The sequence below is a fragment of the Fusarium keratoplasticum genome, chromosome 4 (genome assembly GCF_025433545.1).
Source record: "Fusarium keratoplasticum isolate Fu6.1 chromosome 4, whole genome shotgun sequence".
In the NCBI taxonomy this organism is placed as follows: Eukaryota; Fungi; Ascomycota; class Sordariomycetes; order Hypocreales; family Nectriaceae; genus Fusarium; species Fusarium keratoplasticum.
In genome coordinates this window covers 2,767,379-2,786,195 of record NC_070532.1, presented here as the reverse complement: position 1 = coordinate 2,786,195, position 18,817 = coordinate 2,767,379, and the positions used below count along the sequence as shown (strand labels likewise).

General features: G+C 53.3%; 5 protein-coding genes across 5 annotated transcripts; 2 read left to right on the top strand and 3 right to left on the bottom strand.

Annotated features, from left to right (window-relative positions):
- Positions 1 to 194: 194 nt before the first annotated feature.
- Positions 195 to 3,973, bottom strand: NCS57_00593600 (WW domain-containing protein; the record flags this gene model as incomplete). Its single annotated transcript, XM_053055842.1, has 3 exons — positions 195 to 682; positions 737 to 1,425; positions 1,473 to 3,973. The coding sequence occupies 3 exons, from the start codon at positions 3,971 to 3,973 to the stop codon at positions 195 to 197; spliced, it is 3,678 nt and encodes a 1,225-aa protein (XP_052914797.1).
- A 2,130-nt stretch (positions 3,974 to 6,103) lies between these two features.
- On the top strand, positions 6,104 to 9,456 carry NCS57_00593500 (DNA mismatch repair protein; the record flags this gene model as incomplete). The annotated part of the gene is made up of 2 exons (XM_053055841.1): positions 6,104 to 6,857; positions 6,908 to 9,456. The coding sequence occupies 2 exons, from the start codon at positions 6,104 to 6,106 to the stop codon at positions 9,454 to 9,456; spliced, it is 3,303 nt and encodes a 1,100-aa protein (XP_052914796.1).
- Positions 9,457 to 10,316: 860 nt separating this feature from the next.
- NCS57_00593400 (uncharacterized protein) lies at positions 10,317 to 12,443 on the bottom strand (the record flags this gene model as incomplete). The annotated part of the gene is made up of 7 exons (XM_053055840.1): positions 10,317 to 10,372; positions 10,399 to 10,659; positions 10,735 to 10,883; positions 10,935 to 10,980; positions 11,030 to 11,264; positions 11,312 to 11,698; positions 12,405 to 12,443. The coding sequence occupies 7 exons, from the start codon at positions 12,441 to 12,443 to the stop codon at positions 10,317 to 10,319; spliced, it is 1,173 nt and encodes a 390-aa protein (XP_052914795.1).
- Positions 12,444 to 14,392: 1,949 nt separating this feature from the next.
- NCS57_00593300 (Geranylgeranyl transferase type-2 subunit beta) lies at positions 14,393 to 15,442 on the bottom strand (the record flags this gene model as incomplete). Its single annotated transcript, XM_053055839.1, has 2 exons — positions 15,064 to 15,442; positions 14,393 to 15,009 (listed from the first exon to the last, which is right to left on the bottom strand). The coding sequence occupies exons 1-2, from the start codon at positions 15,425 to 15,427 to the stop codon at positions 14,393 to 14,395; spliced, it is 981 nt and encodes a 326-aa protein (XP_052914794.1). The 5' UTR covers positions 15,428 to 15,442.
- Positions 15,443 to 16,078: 636 nt separating this feature from the next.
- Positions 16,079 to 16,999, top strand: NCS57_00593200 (AB hydrolase-1 domain-containing protein; the record flags this gene model as incomplete). The annotated part of the gene is made up of 1 exon (XM_053055838.1): positions 16,079 to 16,999. One exon carries the CDS (start codon positions 16,079 to 16,081, stop codon positions 16,997 to 16,999), a length of 921 nt encoding a protein of 306 aa, XP_052914793.1.
- Between the last annotated feature and the right edge of the window lie 1,818 nt (positions 17,000 to 18,817).

The window sequence follows — 18,817 nt, the reverse complement described above, 5'->3', positions numbered from 1 at the left end:
TAATATTCATCAATTGCCATGTGATAAAGGATATTGTCATGTCCATAGGTAGGTATTCAACATCAAGGTATATCCAAATGTATAAACAAGTCTTCGTCAAGTCATATAGGCCGCTACATGTGCAACATCAAATGGCCGAAACCTGTCACCAACTCCATCCTCCTCGAGATCAACGTCCAGCTCTTCTAGTTCCCTCATCGTCCATACTCCAAATGAGGGATGATGACGGGACCATACTTGGTCGGCGCTGTAAAGGCCCCGTCACCCTGCACCACGAAATCGACAGCCAGGCTGACCTTGGACAGGCCCTGCCCGTGCTGTGAGCCGTTCAGGCTTGGGTTGGGGCTAAAGGCTGCCTGGCTCTGCGCCGCCAGGGCGTCTTGGTCATAGGACACGACAGCGACATAGTTTCGGCGGCCCATGAGCTTCTTGAGCTCCCGCGCGGCACCGCTGGCATCAGTGTGGAAGATCTCCATCATGTCCTCCTTGGTGTCCGACACCTCATGCGTCGACTTCTTGCCATTCTGTGGCACATACAGCGTCTTCTGGTTGTGCAGCATCTTGAGGACATAGTTGCTCTGTGGTGCCGCCACGATTGGCGACGAGATGATTTGGTACATGGTCTTGTGGTCGCCAGGGTGAGTGGGATCATGGACCAGTCCCGCTCCTGAGGCGTTGACATCTATAATCATGTTAGTTTGGATGCTCAGTGTGTATCAAAGGATTGCCAACATACCTCCAGAAAGGAAGGTCATTCGGATTCCCTTCTGCTGTGCAATGCCCTGGAGCGTTCGGATAAAGTAGGTCCTCTCGAGATCCTTGGTGTCATGCGTCCACATATCCTTGAGCACCTCCTGGATATCAAGCTCGCCAAACTGGTTCAGAACGTTGCCCATGAGACCCGTCTTGCCAACTGCCTTCTTGACCTGCGAGAAGCCCTGGGCAACAACCTCTCTGCCACCAACCACGCCAGCCACTGAGCTTGTCACCTTGCCCAGAATGTTGTACGTTGTGTTGACCGCCTTCTTACCCACGGCCATGGTGTTGGCAAGACTCTCCACCGTATCCAGGCGAGGATACACAAGTGGTACAGAGACCATCCAGATACAGTGCTGTACACTAGGAGGTAGCGTGGCGACCTTGGGGAAGATGCCTTGATAGGTCGGGCCAGCCATGACCTGGGCCTGAGTACGCTCTGATCGACAATCAGGGCCAACAACCACCACGGCCGGTCCAAGGAACTTGACAAAGTGCCAACCCGTTCCGGTAACTGTGAAGATGTCGTGATCTGTGCTAACGTTTCGCAGCATTTCGACCGTAGTGTGGTGCTGGAAGAGTAGATACATTTCCGTTGCAATTCGGCCAATGTTCTTGAACATGGGCGACGACTGCATATAATCAGGGTAGGAACCATATCCGTCGAAACTATACTAGTCAGTAACAGTCTCTAAAGAAACAAGCAACAAACTTACATGTCATGATCATCAATCTGCAGGATGTGAGGGATCTGCGCAAACGCTTCCCGTAGGTATGGCTGATCAAAGTGGCTGGTATAGTAGTGGAAGTAGGCATGAGAAACGTCTTCCTCGTGGCGGGCTGTCCATTGGACATTCTTCTTGTTCTCGCGGCCGCTCATGGCAAGCCATTGCTTGAGAAGAGGCACTTCTTTCCAAAGTCGATCACCGTAAATCTGGTCTCCCAGGCCCAGCTGGACGTGGAAGCCACCGCATTCGACATTCTTCTGGAGGACATCCTTCCACATGAATCCGACTCCGCCAAGCTTGGCACGCTCGTTCTGCGATGTTCCGGAGGCGAAATCATTGCCAGAGTGTGCGATGAAACGCCAACTCGTTTCTTGACGTCCAGCGACAACAAACTCGTAGCGGGTGCAGCCCAGATGGGACGTGACAGCGTATGTCCATCGTTCGGTACCAGTTTCAGACATGGGGAGCTCAATATCATACTTATAAAACTTCCACCTCTGGTGCGTGAAAATGGGACGAGGCTGAAGTTGTCTGGGATTGGGTGATAGATCCATACTCAAGTGGAGGTGGATTGTCGGGGGCTGAGGAGCATCCGTCACGACAAGAATGCTTCCAAGCCACAGGCCCTTTTCAACATCCATGTTGACATATCGAAGGTACGGACCAAAGTAGACGCCATTGGTAGGCTGAATTCTATACATGTCAACGCCAGCGCTGGGTGGGGGTCCTGTGAATCCAGCAGCTGTGGGAGTAGCCGAAGCGGCCACGCTCATGATACTCTCGGCATAGCCTGGAGTGTGGGGTGGGAACATGGGCGAGGCCATATTCTGCTTGCCAAACATGCCAGGTGATCCTAGCGGGTTTCCATACGTGGATGCCGTGGGAGACAGAGGGGCCTGCTCATGTGTCATGGGGTTTGGTCCCTTGGGGAATTCCCACTGCGTCGCTTGGGTTGCGAGATGGATGTAATAGTACTGGCCGGAGTTCTGGTCGAGATGTGCTATCCATCCCTCAGGCAAGGGAGGAGGCGAAGCCGGATTTTGAGCCTCAAAGGGCTGAGCAGCAGCGGTTGCTTGCTGCGAGCTTTGTCCATTCTGCTCGGGGTGAGGGTCATTGGCAAATGCTGGGTGGCCAGGATGTTGGAGAGCGGGCGAGGCAAGGCCAGCAGCAGCAGTCGCGGTCGCCGCTGTCGCTGCGGCTGCTGCCACGGCCGCTGCCTTCTTAGGTGGTGTCGATGCGCTGGGAGTCGGCTGCTGGGCAGGAGTTGAGCCTGATGCGAGTGCAGGGTGTTGCTGCTGCTGCTGTGGCTGTGGCTGTTGTGCCTGCGGCTGTTGCTGTTGTTGAGGGCGCTGTTTCTCACTTGGATAGGAAGAACCAGAGCCAGTGTTCAAGCTCGAGTATGCAGGAGGCGGCGAGTTTGTGCTCATGCGTTCGAAGTCCTGCTCCAATACACTAACTTGTTCCTGACCATGGGGTTGCTGAGGTTGCTGGGGTTGCTGAGGCTGCTGCTGGGGTTGTGGTGGAGGCATGTATTGCTGCTGCTGTTGCGGCTGGGGAGGAGGACTGAACGACACTTTAGTCGGGGGAGGACTTGAAATGGCATTCATGCCCTGGTAAACAGTCGGAGGTCCGGATGGCGCCTGGTCCGGCGACTCTGTCGGCGTCCACGGCCGTTGAGGCGGAGGTTGATTTCCATATTGGGCAAGTCGCTGGGTGGCGGCAGCGCTGGGGGCGCCGAGGCTGTTGAGCGTCGCAGTGCCAGAAATACCGGCGGCTGCATACCGGGCCTCGATAGCATCAGCCGGTACGTGACCGGGCTCCTCGACCGGGGTTTCGGGGGGAGGAGGGGAACCCCGGCTAGCCCGGGTGGTTGAGGTCGAGGCGGTTGAAGCAAACCGATTCACTCCTGAGCCATCCATCTTTGTTTGCTCAACGGCAGTCTTCGCCGGGGGCTGGGGGGCCTCGGCGGCACCGGGTGGTGGGTAGTATGTCTTTTGGTAGCTTGGATAGTTGGCGTTGGAGGAACCCGGACGGTGATGATCTGCTATGGGACGCTGAAAGAGATCCTGGTCGGCATCGGGACTTGTTGGAGAAGAAATGGGCTTTGGGACGGCACCTCTTCGCTCGGCAAGACCAGGCTTCTTTCCCTGGGGACTTGTGTCTAGACGAGGGCTGGTATCATTATAGGCCGAACCAAAGGGCTTTGCTGGAGTTGGTTTACGGATATCGTCGTCGTCCGGGAAGGGCAGGGGGGCAGCAGAGCTCGAGGCACCTGGAGGAAGAGGGAAGGAGTGCTTAGAGATGGGAGACGTGGACGAAGGAGGCGCCGGGTATCTGAAGGTGGAGGAGGAGGACCTGCTGTCCTTGGCGGGTTGGGGGCTCTGGGGTTTGAAGATACGCAGTGGCTCGATGGTCGGGCTGTCGCAGTCGTCGGGAGCAGGCTTGTTGAGGAACATCTCCTCGTCCGGGACACCGCGGCTTCGCTCCATCTTGACCTAGAGGAGCGCCGGGGCGGGCGACAGTATAATGTGAGGCGGTTTCTGGGTATGTGCCCAGGTAGGTATCGCGGGGTTGGTTGTTCGGTGAGAGGAGGGGACGACGAGACGCCGCACTAGGGCTGTATGAGGCGAGCGTTTCGCAAGGTCGAGTATCCAAGAATAAAAGATGACGAGGCGCTAGGGATTGCTGTTGGACGGAACTTGCTCGAGTGAGGGCGAATCCTTCAAATCGCAGAGTCGCGATGAGTCTTGGTGGTTGGGCGGGGTTGCGTTGCGTGAGGCCTGAAGGTACGTAGTAGGTAGGTGCGACAGGTGCCAAGTGACGTGGGCGGTCCCCGGCAAGCTCCAGCGGGTCGCAGAAACGGTCGCGCCAGGAACAAGAGCTTTATGTATTGGTTTCAGAAGCGCGATGAGTCTGACAGATGGATGAAGCAAGCAGACAAAAGGAGCAATAAAGGAGACAAAAATTACGTGGACGAGGAGAAGGGGGACACGAGAGAGGAAGAGAGGGTCTGTCTGGTCAAGCGCCGTGCCCTGCTTTGGCCATACAAATATGATAGACGGCCCCGGCAGGTACGGCGGGAGAGGCGGGGATGCTTGGGCGCGGGTGACGTTAGTAGCTGGGAGGGAGCTTGTCTGCAGCGTAGTGGTGTGGCAAAGATGGAGGCCCAATACTTGAGAGTTGATAAAGAACCAGCGAGTACGCGAGGGCAAGGATCAAGGCCAATATCTCGCTAACAACTTTCTCGATGGAATTAGGACAGTTGAATGATACTCTCGCTGCTCTTACAGCCCAACATGTTCAACTGCATGACACGATACCAAGCGTTTAGCCGCCGGATATATTAGCCAAGACGACACGAACTTGCGCAAAACTTATCAACAAAAAAGTTCTCATCCAGGGGCACAGAGGAAACCAGCTTTAATCATGCACAGCAATACTTCGTCACCACGGCAAAAGAATCCATCTCGAAATGGGGACCCGACTTCTATTTCAGCGGGCACCATGAGGAACAGCGGCCGCTGATTGGCCCCGTCAAGACATTTGCCAATCCTGTAAGCGCCCGGGAGCTTGATCTGGAGCGGGCCAGAGAACAGGGTCTCGGGAAGTGCCAGGGTTTGGGGGCCAGACGACGGTGAGTGTGGATCATTTGGGGTAGACCCGTGCATCATGAGAGGCTTCTGACCCATCATGGGCACCAGCATAGCCTCGATGCAAGCGCTGAGCTCCTCGAGCCAAGAACAGGAGGGAGCCAGTACCAGCGCTCGCATTTACCCACCTGGCAGCTCAAGACAGCTGGCTTTCGAGCACAGAGAGGAGTCACTGCTTCTTTGAGACGGGAATGAGTCGATGTGTACATGTGTATCTGTACTGATTTGTTCCTGGGCGCAACGTCTTCACATGCGTCCAATCACGACTTCAACAGGCCTCATGAGCATAGGTACGAAGCTCCCACCAGACAATAAGAGTGAAACAAGCAAAAACAACCAACGGCTCTTGAAGACTGTTGGTTCCGTATATGTCAAGAGGGCATTCGGATAATTAGTTATGGCCGCATAATGGCCCTGACGTTCTGTTACAAGATTGTCCGGGGTGTGGACGTTTCCCCTGTCCGACCCTTGTAGAAAGCTTGGAGCATGCAAATGATAAAGAGGAGAAGACCCAAGAAGCTTTGATTTGCTGTCTCGTAGATCATTTCAGCTTTCATCCGTCTCTCCTCGAAATATTTAGTAGGTTATGGGAGCTCTGTTAGTGACAGAAGCTCACATTATAGACCCAACATGTATTATCTGACTTGCAACAATACGTAGGAAAATCTGGAAATTTTACTTTGAAGTGCAGAATCGTTCAGATCCCAACTAATCAGGATCCAATCCATCCCTTTCATTTCCTCGTAAAAACAATGCCCTTGTTCTCTTGGTCTCACAAAAGCAAGCAACCATAGATTCAAGCCCGTTCCAGCAGACTCGGGAAAAGTGGGTCACATAACCACTCAACGCGTCTCGGCCAGCCAAAACGCGCTTCTCCAACGTCACCATCCGCTGCTTCAGGGACAACTCCTGTGAACAGCTTCCCCATATCAAAGCCAGCCACGACGGCCACGGAACTTGGTCTTCAACATGGCTCCCGCCACAAAGCCCGCAGCAAAGAAGCAGCAGTCTCTCACTTCCTTCTTCACTCCCAAGACCGTCAATGGCCTAGCTGCCGTCTTCCAGAAGGAGAGCGAGGCACGAGCCAAGGCTCAATCCCCTTCGAGCAAAGATGCCGGCTCGCCATCACGAAAACGACCGCTAGAAGACACGGAAAAGGAGAACGAACAACCCGAGAAGGCCCTCAAAAAGTCTCGAGCAGATGATGCAGAGGATGCAGAATCAAGTACATTCTTCTCCAAAACAAAGGCCAATCAATCATCACCCTCCAGGGCACGCACGGAACGATATCGATACGACGATTCGAGTGCACGGAATACTCAGAAGGCCCAAGAGAACGCCGAGGAAGACGAGGATGCGCAAGAGAAGCGACGGCAACATGAGCTACACAAAAAGTTCGTCAAGAAACTCGGGCACCCGGACGCCATGGCCTGGCGACGCCGTCTCCAGGACGACGCGCCAGCCGGCGATGATGAAGATGCAGATGGTGAAGGAGACGAGGACGAGGCTGCGGCGCCCAAAACAAAAACCAAGAAGAAGGGCTCCAAGACTGGGAAGCTGACTCCCATGGAGATACAGTTCCTCGACATCAAGAGGAAGCATTTGGACACAATCCTCATTGTCGAGGTTGGCTACAAGTTCCGGTTTTTTGGTGAAGACGCTCGCATCGCAGCCAAGGAGCTGAGCATAGTCTGCATACCTGGAAAGATGCGATATGATGAGCGTAAGCTATCCTAAACAACCCCTTGTGTTCATGGGTACTAACAATTACAGACCCGTCAGAGGCACACCTGGATCGCTTTGCTTCAGCCAGCATCCCCGTCCATCGTCTTCCCGTCCACGCAAAGCGCCTAGTCGCTGCAGGCCACAAGGTTGGAGTCGTCCGTCAGATCGAGACTGCTGCCCTGAAGAAGGCTGGTGACAACCGTAATACGCCTTTCATCCGGAAACTCACCAACCTCTACACCAAGGGCACATATATCGATGAGAATGGTGAGCTCGATCAAGGTAGTGGCTCTGGCGCTCCTTCGGGCGGCTACCTACTTTGCATCACCGAGACCAAGGCCAAGGGATGGGGCACTGATGAGAAGGTTGATGTCGGCATTCTTGCTGTGCAGCCAGCCACAGGAGACATCATCTACGACAACTTTGAAGATGGCTTCATGCGGAGCGAAATTGAGACTCGACTATTGCACATCTCCCCTTGCGAGTTTCTCATTGTGGGTGACTTGACCAAGGGCACGGATAAGCTCGTGCAGCACTTGTCGGGCAGCAGCACCAACGTCTTTGGTGACCGAAGTCGGGTCGAGCGCGTTCCCAGGGGTAAGACCATGGCCGCTGAAGCATACTCGCACGTCACCCAGTTCTACGCCGATAAGCTGAAGGAAAACAACCAAGATGAGACTGCCGCCGCCCTTCTCGACAAAGTCCTGAAGCTGCCCGAACCCGTCACTATCTGCCTCTCAGCCATGATCAACCATCTTCAGGAGTATGGCCTGGAGCACATCTTTGACCTCACCAAGTACTTTCAGAGCTTCAGCACACGTTCTCACATGCTCATCAATGGCACCACCCTCGAAAGCCTCGAGGTGTATCGAAACTCAACGGACCACTCTGAAAAGGGCAGTCTATTCTGGGCACTGGACAAGACCATCACTCGCCCTGGTCACCGGCTTCTTCGAAAGTGGGTAGGCCGGCCCTTGCTTGATCAGCAACTTCTCGAAGGACGTCTCGCCGCCGTAGAAGAGCTTCTTGAGAAGCAATCTACTGCACCCGTTGCCCAGCTGGAAGCCCTCTTGGCCAATGCCAAAACGGACCTCGAGCGGAGCCTCATCCGTATCTACTACGGCAAATGCACCCGCCCTGAACTCGTCTCCGTCCTCCAGGCCCTCCAAAAGGTCGCAAGTCACTACTCGACCGTCAAGTCCCCTTCCGACGCCCCTTTTAGTTCTCCTCTCCTCAACGATGCTATTTGTGCTCTCCCCCAGATCCTGGACACTGTCATTTCCTACCTAGAGCAGATCAATCTCGGCGCTGCTCGAAAAGACGACAAGTATGGCTTCTTTCGCGATGAGTATCAGACCGAGGACATGCAAGATCACCAACTGGGAATCGCCCACGTCGAACACGAGCTGGACGGCCACCGTGCTATCGCTGCTGAGAAGATCAAGAAGAAGACGGTCGAATACGTCACCGTCGCCGGCATCGAGTATCTGATTGAGGTACCCAACGCAGACATCAAGAATGTCCCGGCGTCGTGGAGCAAGATCTCGGGCACCAAGAAGCTATCACGCTTCCATACCCCTGAGGTCCTCCGCCTCATCACCGAGCGCGACCAGCATCGCGAAGCCCTGGCCGCTGCCTGCGACAAGGCCTTCAAGGACCTCCTCGCTGCTATTTCGGCAGACTACCAGCCTCTCCGCGATGCCGTCTCGGCACTGGCAACCCTCGACTGTCTTCTCTCCCTCTCCAAGGTCGCCGCTCAGCCCGGCTACTCTCGCCCATCTTTCCTCCCCTCCTCCTCTGACCCTACCATCTCCATCACCAATGGTCGCCACGCCATCGCCGAGCACACACTTGAGGGTGGCTACATCCCTTTTTCCACCAAACTCGCACACCCATCACCTCTCGCCCATCTCATCACCGGACCCAACATGGGCGGCAAGTCCTCCTTTGTCCGAGCCCTTGCTCTCATCGTCCTCCTCGCACAGGTTGGCTCCTTTGTGCCTGCCGATGCCCTCTCCCTCACCCTTTGTGATGCCATCCACACCCGTACGGGTGCCCGCGATAATCTCTTCGCCGGCGAGTCCACCTTCATGGTCGAGGTCTCCGAGACGGCCCGCATTCTCCGCTCCGCCGGTCCCCGGAGCCTGGTCATCCTCGACGAGCTGGGTCGTGGTACTAGCACACACGACGGTGCTGCCATCGCCCAAGCCGTTCTCCAACATGTCGTCACAGAAACGCGCTGCTTGACACTATTTATTACCCACTATCAGAATCTAGCACGGGTCGCAGAGGGCCTCGATGGTGTCAAAAACGTCCACATGAAGTTCAAAGCTGAGAAGGGAGCCGATGGTGAGGAGGAGGTCACCTTCTTATATGAGGTGGGTGAGGGTGTCGCCCACCGCTCCTATGGCTTGAACGTCGCAAGACTTGCTCGCATCCCGAAAAAGGTTATTGAGGTTGCCTCCCTCAAGTCGAGTCAAATGGAACAAGAAATGAGAATGCGACGCCTAAAGGGTATCTGCCGCACCCTGTCCGATGTGATGGATAATGGACCAGACCAGCTCGATCATCTTGTATCGAGCATTGAACAATTGTAATGTAATCAAAGTAATCAATCAATACTACTCTTGGAGCCTTGGAATCATTCTTCATTCGGTATTGAAATGCACCCCAATATGTCTAACTTAGGTAGTTGCTCCCTCCCATGATATTCCACATGCTTGCGCCTCGTTTCCTCCCCATAACTCCAATTAAAATAATCCTCCAGTCCTCCCAAACTCCAAAGTACCCATAGTTGTTTGCCTTGCCCATCATACTGCTGTTTAACCCATGTCCTGCTAAGATATCTCATGGCGCCCCAAAACCTTGTGAGTGTAACGCCTTTTTGCCTCGTCCCGAAGTCAAACGAAAGTCCCATTGTTCTTTGTCCGCGTATAGTATCCTCCAGGCTGGCAAAAGCGAGAGGTATGCCTGTCAAGATCGTAATTGTGTAAAAATTGGGTGCATTGGGGCCGTCAAATGCATGCACATCGCAGTGTAAGAGTTCTAGTTGCGTACCAAGATTAGCCACTAAGCCGTTGGGAAATGAACAGATAACTCACCTCCTCAATGGCAAGTAAGGCAGTCAAGTTGTCCGGTGCCAAGTTGCATCACACGGGGAGACTATGCTTCGAAGAAACCTCTGCTTCGTGCCTTGCCGGTTAGTTGGTTATATGCTAGTGCTTTCATGGCTCTCCCTGGTCGATCATGTCCGACTTGGTCTGATCAAGGCCTGAAAGACTAGATTTGCGGCTCCTCTGAAACCAAACCATCTGGAAAATCCAGCTCATGATTGGAAGGGTGCAAATGCCAGCCTCCATCGATACCTGGGGTCTTCACGTCGCATAGGTCATTTCCGTCCATTACTTCGCAAAGATGTGTGGCTGGTTTGACGTCGCGAGCAGACTGTGAGCGCTCTCTAGGCCGGTTGATTGGGGAGAACGATAGCGTGGAGAACGATGTACTTGGAGATCCCTGATTGTATGAGTTCAAGAACAAACGATCTTGAGAAAAAAGGGGGTTGGCGCCAGAAATGCTGGTAAAGGGACTGTCGTTAGTTCCTTGAGTTGAGTCCCCAGCCATAGATCCAGCGTAATCCTCTTGTTTCATATGGAACATGTTGTCTGACGAGAAACGAAAATGCTCCTGGTTAATCCCGTGGAACTGGTTGTGAGCAGGAACGGTGAAAGGAAGTCTTGGCGAGGCATTGTAGATGGCTGCATCTTTCATCGCATACGTAGCTTCAATGTGGCCGAAGGAGCCTGAGAAAGGTTAGTTTGGATTCAAGAACGGCGACTTCCAAAACAAGAATGGAAGCTGGCCAAATAAAAGCATACCCGGTGGGAACGACTCTGGCCGAAGCGAACTGGTTCCATCCCTGGAGGTAAAGTGCCGTGGGAGGTCTCTCGCGAGAGGAGTCGGAGAGACAAGGTTGGAGGGAGTCGTGCTCATTGAGCGCATTCCATGTCGATCACGTAGATCAAACCTACTGAAATATTAAAATGCATTTTTGGAAGATAAAAAAATGCAGACTTACCTTCTATCATTGAGAGTAGAGGAAAGGGGCTGGCCACCAAACGGCCCTGTCTCGACAGTCAGAATCTCGCAAGAATTGCTGTGTTCAGGACGTACCTAGGTGTCCATCGTCATCACGAAAAACATCGTGACCATGTCGAAAGTGGAATGGCGAAGTTGCTGTGCCAGAATCGTCCTGGCCTTCAATCGTTGGCATGACTTCAGCCCTCTTTCCCGTGATAGACTTCAGACCACGGGCAGTGTTTCGCCGCTGTTTAGGGACGTTGGCCGAAACCTCAGTAAGAGGCGTGGCCTTCTTGCGCCTTGGCTTTGGAACTTTGCGTGGTGGAGTCTGAGAAGGTCAGTACGAATACAAAAATCTGGAGGGCACGGGCGTACCGATTCCTCTTGACCCGGGATAGGGGATGAGCTGTCGTCGTAAACATCCTTCACCCTCTCTACCTTGAAGTCAGGCGTCATGATGACTTGATTTGGCACGATGCCCTCAGAAGCCCTTTTCATCTTGTCGATGACAGATTTGGGCTTACGCTGATTGCGAGTGCGTCTCATCTCGTCATTGGCAAGATCCATCTTGCCCATTCCTGGCCACACCTGACCCTTCAAGGATAGGGAATCAGCCACGGTAGTAAACTCTTCTTGGCCTTCAGCGTCCTGGTCGTGGTCGAAGAAACCGGGGAATAGCGGGAAATCGGCCGTCAGGGCTTCTTGCTCGATTTTGACCTCGGGGCCCATAGTGGTCTCTTGCTTCAGCTTTCGCTTAGTTTGCTAGCTAGTATCAGTATCAAGTGCCACGGCGAAGAGCGGGTAACCACCTTTGCCGTAGGTGTAGGTACGGGTACATTTGCTCGGTTCCGTTTGTTGCGTGCGTCCTCCTTCGCTTGCTTTGCCTTCATTCTCTGAACCAGAAGTGCTTCGATGCCATTCTGGGAGTACTACTCCTCGTAACGTCGAAGGGCAACAGAAGCAGCAATGTCTTGATGAGCTTTGAGCTTCGTTTGTGTCTCATGGTGGAGATGGCCTTTGGACGCGATGTGCGTGAGCAAGTGGGACACGTCAGAGAATCGAGGAACATCTGGGCAGACGCTGCAGAGGAGTGGGATTTGACGATTGGCAGAGTTGGTTGCACTATTGCCTGTCGGCATCGCGGGAGTCATGTCCTGGAATAACGCATGATCAGTAATGGCCTTTCCCGTCGATCGAAGGCACGATTGTCTGGATGTGACAGAGGCCAAGTGAGGTGTCAAGATCATACAAAATTCGGCTGCGAGGCGTCCTTCTTCTTCGCCCAGAGTGAAAACAGGAAAGGGCTGGTACCTGAGGAAACGAGTGTGCTGGGTAGAGGCCGAGACGTAGAATAGCAAAAAGAGCAAGTCTTGTGCAAGTGGAGATAAAGAATTGGGATGAAACTTGAGAAGGGACCAGAGTTGATAAATATGGGAGGTCAATGGGAGCTTTTGGAGGATGTACTTACCGCGGTAGCCTTCTTCGTGGGCTTCCTTCCTCGAGCCATGATTGCGTCCGTTTGTGTGAGACCTCGCTATGTTGGTAGCTGGTTTGAGGATGCAAGACCAACTGCTTGGCGATGCTCATGGGAGGAGACAAAGGGGGAGAGATGCCGAGCAAGTATCAGGGAGAATTTGTCGAGGGAAGAAGGCAGCTCCTTGGAGGCCAGGTACGAAGGAAGTCACGAGGCTACTGCAAGGTTATTGTTCTTTCCGAATATCTTCGGCTGCTGCGGGCGTCCAAGTACAGTCGAAGCTTGGCAGTTGCGTTGGCTTACACGAGAACCCGGGAGTTTCGGTGTTGTCAAGATTCTCGAGAGCCAGGCTTGATCAGGGCAAACAAAGTGACCCCGTCCTCATGACCAGGAGTGATCATACAAGGGAATAATCGGCCTCGAAAACGGTTGCAATCTTCGATTAAACGTCCAGTTGCTTGTTGGTCTTGTCTGTACCTTGTTTTGACTAGGCTCGTTGACTGTCACGAGCATTCGAAGCCGTCAATGTTTGGGCACTCACCACGCCAGCAAGTCTTCAAGACCAGGGTTCCGAGAAATCTGGCGATCGAAAATACGTATTGTGAACCTAGACTGAGAACGAATTCACGCTGTGAACTTGATCAGTTTGCTTCGATGATGGCGGTTGGGTGTTAGGATGAAGTGTCCAGTCCAACTCCCTTACACCGTGTGAACAAGGTGTTAGGGGAGCAACCTTGACGGCATCCCGTGCAGGCGTGACAAGGTGTGCTGCTGAAAGGCATCATCGAGGAATCACTCACTCTTGGTGGGAACCGGCTACCGGGGACATGGACTCGATGGGTGGCCGGGATCATAGACTCCTCGTTGTCGGAAAGCGTGCTAGCGACAGCGGCGATATCGGCTAGTTGAGGCTGTATCGAAGGACGACAGATTCCCCACGGGGTGAACAGAGCCAGGAAGGCACTTGGGAACAGGGCTGTGCGGCCCTGCCGATGACGATGCTGTCAATGGCAGGTGAACAGTCCGCGATGGGAAAAGATGGAAGGAGAAGGACCAGAAGTCTGGAAGAAATGGAGCGGATGTGAGAGAGAAGAAGGAGGGGTCGCCAGATTTTGAGTCGAGGAGGAAGGAGCGTGTCCATGAGCAAGTGTGCTCCGGCAAGTGCCCGACGACACCCTAAGCCTTAGGATGGAAGCCTCTGCCACTCATCCTGTGGCGACGCAAGAGACGAGGGGCTGGCTCTGGGGAAAATAGAGGTGCGATAAAAGAAAGCGTGCAATGTACTTGAAATCTTTCTCGTGTCTTATAGTTGAATGTCCTCGACGTTGTTGGGGAAGATGAGATGATGAGATGATGAGATTGATCGCTCGTTCGACCCAGAGATACTGATGGCGTTGACACCCAGCCTCAACACTTTCCGTGCTCTATGAATGTCGGGGCTTTAAGAACAGTTGTTTTAGCCCCCTTGGCGGTTGGATACAGAAGAAATTAAACAGAACAAGCTCGAGTATGTGGCAACCGGGCGACAGCTTGGCGTGGAAGACGAAATGCAAAGCGTGCATGTCGAGACTTGGGAGAGACTAGGACTTCGCGAGAAGAGGGGGGAGAGACTTCACGAGTGACTATGAGACACAATAGGTTTGGTTGCTGTAATTAGGAACTATCTTGGTTCAATGATGCAACTTGCTCTTTCGAGAGGCCAAAGGGTCAACCAACCCTTGACTTGCGCGAGAAATACCAGTTTGGCAAGAATCCACGGGTCCATGGATGTCTGCAGGAGATTACAGGACGAACACCACGGGGTAAAGGCGATGTCCCTGAAAAACCAACAGTTTCTTCTTCTCTCAGCCATACGTCCATGCTATCACGGGAAGTGTCTTTAGCAGGCAATTAAATGGCAAGAGGATACCCGGTAGTGTCGGGTTTGTGCCGGGAAGATGTGTCGCAGCTCAGATTTGACCAGGTTCAAGAGTGACAGTCGATCAACCAAAGATTCTTTGCGTAGTCGTCTTCGGCATGCAGTACACGGGGTCCACGGCCTCGAGGCCTGGATAGCCTAGAAGACTCAACCCGCACAGGCCGAACTGGGTATGCCACACGTCGACCATGTCGCCAGGTCGGTCGGAAATACCGCCAATCTGGGTATCTTGACATTTCAGGATGAAGGCGATGAGGGCATCACGGTCGATCCAATGAGTTCGATCGATCATCGCGAGACTGCTCAACACCCACCAGCTGTAGCAGACGTCTTCTTTCTTCTCTGGTCGGCCGTTAAGACCGCCACAAGGGACTTGTCTCTCACTCAACCATCGACCGAGCTTTTCCTTGTCGACAAGATCGAGGCGACCCGCAATCGCAAGTGCGGCTACGCAAGTGAAGATCTGGCCTGAATGCGACTCCGCACCGGGTCCCGTTCCATAACCACCATCGAAGTTGGCACAAGCGATGATGTGAGTGACAGCCTTCTCGACGTCGACCATGGACATGAGTCCGAGGAGAGATAGGGCGTTAAAGGCACCGTACAGGAACCGCGTGTCTTCCTCGCCCCATTCGTCGCCAGCAAACGTTCCAGTCTCTCGGTTCTGCAGTCCTGCGATGTCTGTTCCTAGTCAGTGGGTGCATGGAAGCACTGCGGACCTTTAGTGGCACCTACACTTGCCGACTTGGCCCTTTCCTTTGCCTTTGGCTTCTAGCTGGTCGAAGGCATCTGTCATGGCGAGAATCTGCACAGCACTTACTGTGGAGAGCATGTGGGCATCATGACCGGGCGCAGCGCCGAATCCGCCGTTTTCATGCTGACAAGATAGAACAAAGTCAATGACCTCTTGACGTGGAAGGGCGTCGGGGCGGCCAAGCAAGTAGAGAGCATTCAACCCCCAATAGAGACCATTGAGTCGCAAGTGCTCGGTCAGCCAGTAATCCAGCTCATCCTTCCTGGTGTCCAGGCTTTGGATGTATTTCACATGGGCGTCAACGGCGAGCTTGGGGCCGTCGTATTCCGGTGCGACCTGAGCCATGTTGTTGAAGGATGAGAGAGCTTGATGAGAGAGGTCGGGGTTGAGATGTCGAAGAGAATTTTGTATGGCGGGTCATTACGTAATCGCGTTGCCTGGCCAGAAACTGAGTTAACTTCAAGCTGCTGACACTCACCACGAGCTTCGTTCAGTAACTGATTTGATGTGGCATCAAGTTCAGTTTATTCGGTTTCATATATGGATCGGATGGGCTATTTCGCGTATTGGATAGTTTAAAATGAACTTGCATCCGTAGAGTTGAATTTGCAATTTCGTGAGCTTGGACTGTTGAGCTGGATGCAAATGATGAGGTTTGTGGTGATTGTTATGGTGATTCTCAATTAATATGAAGAGAGCAAAAAGGCACGGAACAAATAAGGCAAGCTGCCAGACTTGTGGTGGTTTTTTTGTTTTTATAAAATAAAAAAAATCAAAGAAACAAATTAATCTTACCAAGTTCACTCAGTTGATAGACTCGAAGTGGTCAACTCAATGCACTGAAGCTTGAAGCTCCAGTTGTGAACTCCACATAAAGCTCTCCTCAATATTAGACCTCGAGGTGGATTGGCAGCTCTTCCTTTCCATACCTTCAACCACACCCACCCTAGAGGCTCGACGATACCCAAGCAGAGCTACAACCCCTGCAAAGCGAAGATGCATCTGGAAACATTCACCACCAACGATGGCTGCAAGATAGCTTACCAATCCTCCCTGCTGTTGAGTGCTGCTGCGGGGAATGCCTCATCTCGCCATTGTGTGGTGCTGATGCATGGCTTCAGCGGCTCCAGCGACTACTTCAACCGCAACATTGGTCCGCTAAGCGAGTCTCTCTGGGTCGTTGCCCCTGACATGCGCGGCCACGGCAGATCAGACCGAACTCGTGGTGGTTACCACGTTGCCCGCCTGGCAGCCGACCTCGCCGGCCTTGTCGCTCACTTGCGCAAGGCGGTACCGGATACCCGTATCGTGCCAGTTGGCTGCTCCATCGGTGCTGCAGTTCTCTGGACGTACATTGAACTATTTGGGTGCACCGAGTTTGCTGGCTTTGTCTTTGTCGACCAGGCACCATTGCAAGACCGGTCGACGTTTGACGACTGGGACAAGTCCAAGGCACATACGGGATGCTACGATGAAGCAACAATGCTCGCGGCCCAGAAAAGCTGGATCCAGGAATCCAAGTCAGCACATATTGATCTCGTGAAAGGATGTTTGGGGTACCGGCATGCACCGCAGCAGGAGGATGGTGTTTCGGCCGAGCAAGCAGCGAGCGATGAAGCCTTCTTCACGGAGATTAGTGCCCTGTGCGATCAAACGTGGCTCGCGCGGCTACTAGCAGATCACACCCGATATGATCACCGCGAAGCTATAGAGACGATCACAGTTCCAACGTTGGTGATGGCTGGGCGACGATCCGGATGCTTCCCGCTCGAGGGGATGCTGGAGACTGCCAAGCGGGTAGAGAAGACGAGGCCAGGACTTGCCAAGTCGAGCGTGTTTGAATCCGGCCACTGGCTCTTTTACGAGGAACCTGATAGGTTCAACAAGGAGATTGACGACTTTGTCAGATCGTGCTAGGCCACCGGCTGGGTTGTGTTCGGGGATCGTCAACGTCGGATACTACAACGGGTGCTCCCTTGACCGGGAGTATACCTCAAACAACCTTCTCTCTCCCAGCCAGCGACACTGTATATTGTATTCGCCGAAAGTGTGAAACGTGACGGAGCTGGAATGCTTTGCGTACCTTGATCAAGGTGGAACTTCAGGTTTTCTCTTTGGTGATGTAAGCATTTGAGTTTGCTCAACCACGAAAGCAGTGTGTGAGGACAGAGCAAAGAGCAAACAAACGAAACAACATTCTCTATCAGTATCCGTAACCGCTAGTTACTCGAGTGGTAGTCGTGGTAGTCGACTTGTGGGCCGGCAGCCTCATCTCCATCCCATGCAGATGAGATCTATTTCGGTCCGCCACTTACAGACCAGCAGTGAAACATGGCCAAGGTTGGTCAAGGGATGAGATGACTAGCAATAGACGAGACGAAATCCAATGCACCACGTTTCATGTAGGTTCCTCCATTGGCAGGGAAACCCTTACTCAGACAGGCTGTCAAGCTTGGCTGTGTGATCCAAATTCGGATCCATCCGGGGTGCATCGAGTAGAGTAACGACGACGACTACGACGACGATCGAGCTTCCTAAATTATGCGAGATAAACACGCGACAGCAACCAGGACGCGCAATGAGGAAAGAGGCTCAGCACGAGATTCCTTGCTTAGGCGTGATTATACACACGTACGCGGTCTGGGACCAGGAAATGATCGTACGAAGAAGAGGGCTTGCAAGCTCACGGCGGCCCACAGCGGACGTCTGCTTGATACAGAATCCTCCCCAACTTCCTCCTATCGGCGGCGTTGAAGCCATCCGACTTTTACGGATACCTATCAACTGTACTATGTACCATGCTGCATCTGTATAAACAAACAAACTGACGTAGCTGAGCATAGGCGGCGCAGGGTGGCACTTCTGCGGGCGGCTAGACGGCATACCGAAGACGGGGAGCGACGGGAGGTCAAAGAGGATCAAGCGCCGCCACCGGAAGCCCGAGGTGTTGCGCCTCCTCCAAGGAAAGGAAGCACAATAGGCGCCGCCCTCGAGAATAGACTCCATCTAGAGGCAGGGGGCTCCGTTCTCACAAATTGCCTTTCAGGCACTGAGCGGGAGGGACCACGGCAGTCAAAGAGAGCTCTGACCATGTTCCATTTCCCAAGAGTCCATTCAGAAGCCCGTTCAGCAATCCACTAGCAGCGCCACTTCTGCCACTCATTCAGGCACTGGGCCGTGACCCCGGGACGCTGGTATGTGGGTGTAAGAATAAGCAGAGGGGCAGTCGTCGACGGGGCTGGGGTTACGTCGAGAGAAGGGAGAAGACGGGAGAAAGTGATATGGCTGAATGCTAATGTTTAGAACCACTTTGATTTATAGACATTATGAACATACTATAAGCATCGTGGGCTAGTTATCCAGAGAGTGAAGTGAATTAGTGGCTGCCCAGGTATTCTTTCAACCCCTTGGCGGGAACCAGTCGCTGGGCTACGATGCCAGGGGAATGCCAGGAGAGGCAGTTGATTAGGCTTAGCACTAGGCTGTTGGCAGGGGGGTGAGTAGATCGTTAGGTTCCTCTGAGACACGCGAGTGTGGGAAATCAACACATGCAATGCCGGTCATGAAGACAACGGTACGATACGATGAGATGGCGATCGCGGTGAGAAACAGGACTGCATGTTACACAGCATCTCAACAGTGATCAGAGACCACAGGAATCTCGTGTAATACAATATAAAGTTGGCCTCCTATTTGAGGATGCAACCTCTAGAGGTCGACTGAACCCTTCTCCCA